The sequence below is a fragment of the Syngnathoides biaculeatus genome, chromosome 18 (assembly GCF_019802595.1).
Source record: "Syngnathoides biaculeatus isolate LvHL_M chromosome 18, ASM1980259v1, whole genome shotgun sequence".
NCBI classification, from domain to species: domain Eukaryota; kingdom Metazoa; phylum Chordata; class Actinopteri; order Syngnathiformes; family Syngnathidae; genus Syngnathoides; species Syngnathoides biaculeatus.
Window position 1 is genome coordinate 13,924,935 of NC_084657.1, and position 8,604 is coordinate 13,933,538.

The window sequence follows — 8,604 nt, forward strand, 5'->3', positions numbered from 1 at the left end:
GGGGGACTCACCGTTTATAAATCTATCCAGAGAGGTTGTGAAAAGTTCCAAGATGCCTCCGCCTCATAAAGGTAGACACTCTAATTCTAGGACCACGGCCACCTAGAGGTTATGAAATGGGTGTAGCCTACATTTTGATTCCAGTATGGCAGCGGTACATATCACTGCATAATTTGTACATCTGTGCTCATATGTTTACATACCCTGGCAGAATTATTGAAATACTGCTTCCAATATGAATGATGACTGAACGACAACCATCGTTATTTTCATATGGTTGTGTTATGTTTGATGCTAATGCTTCTCTGAAATGCTTGACAGTTTAATTTCGATCCTATAAAAATAAAAGGCAATTTTACTTAATTCAATTTTTACTAAATGAAACACATAAGGCCACTTCCAACATACTGTAGTTTTCTTGTATATAATCCACATTTTTTTCCCCCAGAAAAATTATAAAAGTCAACATTGCACATTATACATGGGTGTAGGGGAAAATGGGGGGGGGGGGACACTCACATTTTATAAATTTATCCAGAGAGGTTGTGAAAAGTTCCAAGATGCCTCCGCCTCATAAAGGTAGACACTCTAATTCTAGGACCACGGCCACCTAGAGGTTATGAAATGGGTGTAGCCTACATTTTGATTCCAGTCTGGCAGCGGTACGTATCACTGCATAATTTGTACATCTGTGCTCATATGTTTACATACCCTGGCAGAATTATTGAAATACTGCTTCCAATATGAATGATGACTGAACAACAACCAACGTTATTTTCATATGGTTGTGTTATCTTTCGGCTTGTCCCTTTCGGGGTCGCCACAGCGTGTCATCTCAGATGAACGCATATATATGTTTTGGCACAATTTTTACGCCGGATGCCCTTCCTGCCGCAACCCTTCTCAGGGAGTGATATGGTTGTGTTATGTTTGGTGCTAATGTTTTTTTGAATTGCTTGACAGTTTAATTTCAATCCCATTAAAATAAAATTAAATGTGTTTCTACCTTGGTTATCAAACATATGAGCACAACTGTGTGACTAAATAAAAGTAGGACTGTGAATTTCAAAATAAGAGCAAGTAAGTAAAGAGTATTTTGTGTTCAAATGGTGTGCTTAACTTCGAAGAGATCTTTGGAAAAAAAAAAAACTGACATAACTCGTGTTTTGATCATATGGGGGAAAAAAAGCCATCGGTGGAGAGCTTTTCCAGAATTTTGAGATCAACTTTGGAGGTGCGTGTTATTCACGGGTGGGCATTATACACGAGAAATGACGGTCGTTCCTTGTCACCAAGAAGTCACAAAATGGCTTGTAGATGCCAAAAATGTAATAAAAATGTGTTACCGTGAAGCTAAACAGACGGGCAAAGCTCGGTGGTCGTTTTAAATGCACAACTAGTAATTCTCTTGACGGTAAAGTTCAACTGGGATTGGCAATAAACACTTGAAATTTACAAGCTTCTTTTTATTCGTAGTTGTATTCAATATCTGCCAATTCAACTTCTGCTTCCAAAACGACGTTTGTTGTGGATAATTTCTTAAGAGCCGTCGAGCCACCAGCAACTCTTGAAATGCATCAGACGGCTCGGTTACGGCGCGATGAAAGCAAAGTCCCGTTTTTTTTTTGTTTTTGTTTTTTTGCGGGGGTTGCTAATTGTACTCGAAAGAAGCCACTCCCCAGCCGCCGTGAACACGACGGATGCACATCACCACAACGAGCCACAAGCTCATTTGGCCTCGGGAGCCGTGGAGAGTCCTCAACACGTCAGAATAAGTCACTCCCGAGACCACTAAAAGCCATTATTAGAAGGTGTTTATCGAGCTTGCTGTGGCCTAGATACAGCGCAATATCCCGAGAACGCTTATAGCCCATAATTATATTACATTTTGGATATAGACTGGCCCTGATTAGATAAATGATGAATGAGTCCATTAGGGGAAAGATACACGGTTTCTCGAGAGCTAATGGACTGTTGGTTTATTCCTGGAATGACTTTGAATGTTTGCTTTGCTTGTCATCACTAAAGATGGGAGAAATCCGGCAATTTATCGTCTCGTCTGCACTCATCGTTCTTGTCCAACAAAAAGCATGTTCGGGCCATTTTTTTTTTCCTTTTGATATCCAAAACATAAAATAAATAGTGTAAACGTGTATTTCGAACAAAACTTCAGCAGTTCAAACGATAGCATCGAACAGACTTATTAAATTTGTTCTTGAGTTAAAACCGTGTGGCAGATACAATGAGGGAACAGTTCTAAATAAAGTTGCTTATTCGCACTCTCATGTTAGAGAGGATGATGCACGAGATAGGCTTAGATGGAAAAAAGATGACACGCTGTGGCGACCCCTAACGGGACAAGCCGAAAGAAAAAGAAGAAGATTCGGACTCCCATTTGAAGTTTGCTGTCAAATGAAACCTAAAAAAAATCTCGCGGTGCTCCAACTTATAAAACAACAGATTGAATTCAAACAGTGAAGCAACACATGTAGACGGACATTTTAAGAATACTCATACTCTTTATTCACAGTTTAGAATGACTAGTAGAAATGCTGTACTGATGAGCTGGAAGAGTAATTGAGCTGAATCAAAGAACAGTGTGTCTTGTCGTGGCCAAGGTAGGCACACAGGAAACACTTAAAAGTAGTGAAATGGGATTGATTGGGGCAGGAAATGACTGCGAGATCATCGCGGGAGTCGCAATGTTACGCAATTGTTTTTAATCGTAGCACTTTCTGCTTTATTTGATGGCCTCCACTTTGCAAGCGCATGAATTAGACCGCTGTTTTTTTTTTTTTTTTTTTTTTTTTCATAATTAGAGCACTCTCTGGCGTGGTGGAAAAAGTCACTCGACATGAGAGTGGCAGCGTGCGCCGGGCGACAAGGAGAGGCTCTAGGTGACATTTTCAAATAGGTTCAATGAATAGGTTGGCGGCGACTTTAATTACATTTACTCTGTAGGCGAGAGCGTGCGGATCTTGACAAGCCGACGCGCTTTTATGACACCCCGCCCACTCGCCGCCGATTGCCCCTCTATCTGGCGACGGCTACGACCGCGCGGCAGCCAAATCGCCAACGCTTAATTAGCAGATTACCAGATCCAATTAGGAGATCTCCTCCGTCTCAAATCAAGGCCCCTGTCAACACGGCCTATGAAAAATGAGATGCCCCACCTGGGCGCTCGCGGTCGGCCTTCTTGCCGCTCCGTCTGTTTATCCCCGTGGACACCTTGCTTGGAGACCGTCCCTGTGTTAATCGTTTGTCTTTCATAGAGACCGAACCAAATTGTCACATCTTGAGATGAATTATTTTGACTGGAAACAAACAAAGTATGCCTTCGCGTCAGTGGCCACAGCTTATCCTCATTCGTTCGGTGAAGAGAATTTCAAAACTTAATACATGTAGAGCAAGGGTCTCTTGTACAGTACAATCTCGGTTCTCGATCACAATCCGTTCCAGAAGGCGGTTTGAGAACCGATTTGTTCGAAAACCGAATCGATATTTCCCACGTCTGCGTGCAGAGACTGCGTTATCCACAATAACAACGCACGTCGTGGGTCAGCTGGTCGGGCCGCGCGCGATATGTTATTTCCGGGTTTTGTTGCAGGCGATCGAGTACCGATTTTCATTCGAAAGTGAAGAAAAATCTCGAAATTTTCATTCGAAAACCGATTTGTTCGAGAACGGAGACGTACCAGAACCAAGTATTCACTGTATTTTATTCTCAGCATGGGGCTGTTGGTCAGAAGACTTATTTTAATTTTTCAGTTTTGGTTTATGTGCTGTACTTGCTAGCTCCAAAAGTATTGGAATTCTTCTTCTTCTTCTTGGTGCTATCAATTCCTTTGCCTCTGTTGTGTACTGAACACATTTGTGTTTCAGTTTAAAAGGTAAATATGAGGCGAAAATTCAGAATTCTGAAAGCGTATTTCCATCTAGATGTGCTAAACAAGTCTTAAGTGATCAAAAGTATTTGAACATTATACTACATGAGTGGCAGAAGTCTTTGGACAAACACAAAATAATAATCAAAGCCCCCCCCCCCCCCCCCAAAAAAAGACACGGAGTGATAGTATCGTGGTAGACACTGACTGGTTAGCTAGCTAACTTAGCTAACTGGCTAGTCCAAAATCAAATCGATAATAACCGTCTGTTCTTTTCACGGAACTATGGGGAAATAATGTCATATTTTCTTCATGCAGTTAAAGGAAACAGTTTGTTTTAAATGGTCATTCCATGTCTCTCTGTACCAAAAATGAAAAAAATAAAACCCTCACACTTAAGGAAGAGCAATAACTAACTTTCCCCAAACGGCGCCGTCTGTCTGGCGCTGTTTAAACCATTACCCGGGAAAAATTTCAAGTTTGACTCCCCCCTATGTGAGCTAATTACACAAATGTACCGCCTTCCACTGGGTGACAGTAATTGCTCGTAAAGTGGCGCTCGCCGATATGACATGCAAATTGTGTTATATGGTTTCGGAAGGGGTGGGGAAGGGTCAGTGCTTTCAGGAAACGACAGCAGATGTTTTGCAGCCGCCGTCCGCATAAAACAGAGCTCTTTAAACATGACATTCAGACAAACTTTTTTTACAGCCTTAAAATTGTAAAAAAAAAAATGTCTCTTCTACCGGCGGAGAACTCGCGCGGGCGTTAGCTTGCATCCGGAAGCAACGTCGGCGCAGTTCGGATTTGCTCGGATTAGGAATCCGTTTTTGAGAAGCGCAGTTATCCGATTTTTACGACCTCACGGTTCCATTGTTCTATTTCGGGAACGACCAAATTAGGGGACGAGACGGAGATGCTCCTTGTAGTTAAGTTGGAAAAAGGAAAACGCGGATAAGAAATGAGGCGCGTTTGGCCTACGGGGGAAAGAAATGTGGTCTTTCTGGTTTTCTTCAGACCACCTCACGCATGTGTTGCTTGCCTTCTTTCCCTCGGGGCCGGAGTCCACATTAACATCGTAATGGGAAACAATGTTAACGTCGAGATGTCGCGGGCGCCCGAAAGCAATTGGATGTCGGATGGATTTCTGCTCAGTTTAATTGAAGCCGCTGCCCTGGACTGAAAGCGAAATCTAAAGTCAAAATAACCCCTCTGGATTAATCAGGGGGAGGGGGGGGACAATTTTATCGAACGTGGCAACCACTCCTGCTCCCCCATTGTTCCTCCATATTGGCTGATGTTGTCCGTAATTTTTCTCTCTTCCGTTTCTTGGCATTCATTAGTCAAATGTGGCGTGATCCTCACGCTTCCTGGACCTCGCTTAGCAAATCCCCCAGTGCGAGGCTGGCGGAGAGTGGGCGGGTAGCGGGGGGGAATGATGCGGGCGGGTGGGGGTGGGGTGTTTAGCGAGCTACTGCAGTTAATGGATGAGGGGCCACTCCACATGAATAGATTGCTAAGAACCGATGCCAAGCATTTCTGATCCACTTTGCCTGCAAAGACTTCAAAATAAAATAGCCAGGACGTGATGCTTTTATGGAACAGCTCCCTTATCGGCCGTAAAACCTCAATGATACATTTTGCAATGAAAACATTTGGATTATTAATAGTTGTGTGTTTATATGTGCCCAGTGATTGGCTGGTGACATCATGGCCAAAGTTTGCTGGGGTAGGTTCTAGTTAGCACCATAGAAACTGGGCGATAGGGGGGCAGTCGGCGTGTTTGAATTCGGGTTTCTCCTTCACGTGCAGGGGTCTGAACGTACCCTGATCGATCGGCTTTTCTGTTCCGTTGATTGATCGCGATCCCTCATTTTTGGGTCATGAGGATCTTGGACGCCACCCCATCTGGATCCGACACATTTGAAGTAACCAAGGGTCTCGTGCTCAGGCGGTTGTTTGGTTCTGGTTGACGCTTACAAAGATGGATAATTGGATGAGATTTGGATTTAGATTAGAAGTAATTATCAGATCAACCCATTTATCTCTCCACCAAAGCTACTACACGCAGTGATTAAGTGACTGACTTTGTCTTAACCCGGAAAATGTTGTTTCTATTCATGAGGCCGTAATATCCTTCTATGATTTCATTCGATAAAAAGTACATTGGCGTACTAATCGCGCTCCGTCTTTATAAAAAATGTGCATTGTTAATTATTTGTCCTTAAAATTATCTGAAAGTATAGACATCAGTTTTCAGATGTACAGTATTTGTACGTTGTTACTTCCCGTCACTGGAATCAGGTTTGCTCTATATAATGTGCCTGAAAGATATGATATAAAGATATGTAATCTCGTTTTTTTTTTTTTTTTTTTCCTGTAGATTCTCGAGCCGGCGAGGGATCCCCGAGGACGGTGGACCACGCCGTGATCGGTGGCGTCGTGGCCGTGGTGGTGTTCGCCATGCTCTGTCTACTCATCGTCTTGGGACGCTATTTCGCGAGGCACAAAGGTAACCGACGCCGGGCAATCACGGGGCAGAAACGATCTCGTTCACGCTTAAAAATACATTTCCGGGTTTTAAGTCAGAAAGCCACAAAATAGTATATTTTCAATTAATAATGTGCCCGTGGATGAAAATATAAAGCTTGTGGGCCAAATGTATACGGGCAGTGCATACCGCTCTGGGTGTTTTCATATGAATGAGAGGTTGCGGGCCTCTTTTAAAATATTCACACACTCATTTTTATTCTCACCCACATCCTCTTTGTGTAGCCGACCACTTCTTCCTTAACACTCACTCTGTCTTTGTGTAGTTGAATAAATGTGATAAACTCCCAACGTACTCTATGATGCATGATGTTCGTATATCAATTTGCCTAATGTGTGGGGGTGATTTGAGTTCTCAAAGTGATTCCAAAGGTTACTCCAATCTGAAGTCACTCATGGTAGACGAATACACAAAAAAAAAACCTGAAACTGACTCAAGAGGCGCACTCTGCTTTCCCTCCGTTTCATTCAACACCCAATACATCAATCAATTTTTATCATTAGAATTATGAGGAAGTCCTTGGAAGAAAAAAATGTCCCTGGTAAGGTCCCCGGAGCAGGAAAACTTCGAGAGCCCCTCGTCTGGAAGGTTTCCAGCACCTGGTTAAATCTAGGTCACAAAGATGTATGGTCGGTACTAGCTAGGGGTCCCTAATGGGTTTGAAGGGTGCAGGGTCAGGTGTCCGTGACAATGAAAAAAGACTCATAGGGGGTAGCCTGCATACCGTATTACCACTCCCATCAACTTTAATGGTCAAAGGGTAGAATCAGCAACTCCAAGTGGCATCATTCCTCATTTTTACCTTCATCGGGAAGCTCGGCTATGACGGTGTGGGAGTAGATCTCCTCATTGAGCTTCCGAGTGGTCGGCCTGGCGGTTCATTTTCCCACCGACCGCGACAGGGTCAATTTAAAGCATCGGGATGAACCGTCTGTCGCACAGATTTTGCTGCGAAGTGGTTAAGCTTCATTTACTCAGGACATAGCTACATCTAATAGGGAAAAAAATGCTTCGCTGCCATGGATATCGACTGGAACCCAACCGTTTACTGCCAAAGACATACATATAGGTCAAGTGTATTTTTGAATATGTGAGTCAGCGTTGCTCAAGACACATTTCCGAGTTCTATATGTTATTAATTTGCCACCCAAGATCCTTTCTCGTTCCTCGTTATGTTGTTTCTATAGTTTGAGCTGTCATAATAGGAAAATATGTAATAACATCAAAGTCATTGATCTGCTTCATGTTTCTTTTGCCTAAAAGCAAATTTCCCTGCTTGTTGGGACAGAAAAAACTAGCAGCAAACTTTTTTTTGTGGTAAAAGAAGAGTGTCTACTCTTTTGGTGGGTTTCATATATTCCACTGTAACAGAATACTCAGCGTGTCTTGAAGGATCTGTCCAAATGCTCAAAAATGGCCGCCAGTGAACAAGCCATCCTTTGATTCCCTGAATTCCTGGATTATTCTTGTCAATTCCCGTGGAAAGTTTCCAACTTTGAAATTTCCTTCATCCTTCCCAGGTACTTACTTCACGCATGAAGCCAAAGGTGCGGACGATGCGGCGGACGCCGACACGGCCATCATCAACGCCGAGGGTGGCCACACCAATTCCGATGAAAAAAAGGAGTACTACATCTAAATCACTAGCAGAACCCCGACACCTTTAGCATCCTCTTTGGGACGCAGCTGTTATTTGGGGGGGCACTCTGGGATGGGAAGGGGCGGGGGGAGAATCCGAGATGGTTCAAGGTCATCTTTAGAGGGGGATAGACAGGAGATGCAAAGAAAAGCTGTTTGTCTAGTCTAGTCCGCAGATGTAGGTTGGAATGTTTTATGTGTTTCAAACAAAATAATCACAAAAGGATTGTTTTTAGGATGGGGAGGGGTGGGGGGGGGCAGGATTGTTTTTAGGATGGGGAGGGGTGGGGGGGGGCTGGGGTCTTGGGGTGCCAGAATATCACCGTAGAGAGCTTCACCATTCAGCACCTACCTAACGACACGTTTATTTTTCTCGTTGTTGTCGAGTCCCGACCGATTTGCAGAAGATTCTGTGCCTTGTTCGAAATGTTTTCGTTGCGTTCACAACCTCCCCCCTTCGTCGCGTCGGCGTTCTTCGCCGTAGAGGTTACGGAACAAAAAAATAAATACATGACAAAGCTACTCCCCCGT

At 43.5% G+C, this 8,604-nt stretch overlaps 1 protein-coding gene across 3 annotated transcripts in view; it reads left to right on the top strand.

Moving 5' to 3' along the window:
• cadm1a (cell adhesion molecule 1a) overlaps nucleotides 1–8,305 on the top strand; it is a 288,068-nt gene extending 279,763 nt beyond the window's left edge. The window contains exons 11-12 of one of the 3 annotated variants that reach the window (XM_061804228.1): nucleotides 6,268–6,396; nucleotides 7,956–8,304. In XM_061804228.1, the coding sequence (XP_061660212.1) occupies nucleotides 6,268–6,396; nucleotides 7,956–8,074 (248 nt within the window). In that variant the 3' untranslated portion in view covers nucleotides 8,075–8,304. Of the gene's footprint in view, nucleotides 1–6,267; nucleotides 6,397–7,955 lie in introns of all 3 variants that reach the window. The other 2 variants (XM_061804229.1, XM_061804230.1) reach the window with 2 other exon arrangements.
• Nucleotides 8,306–8,604: the final 299 nt, after the last annotated feature.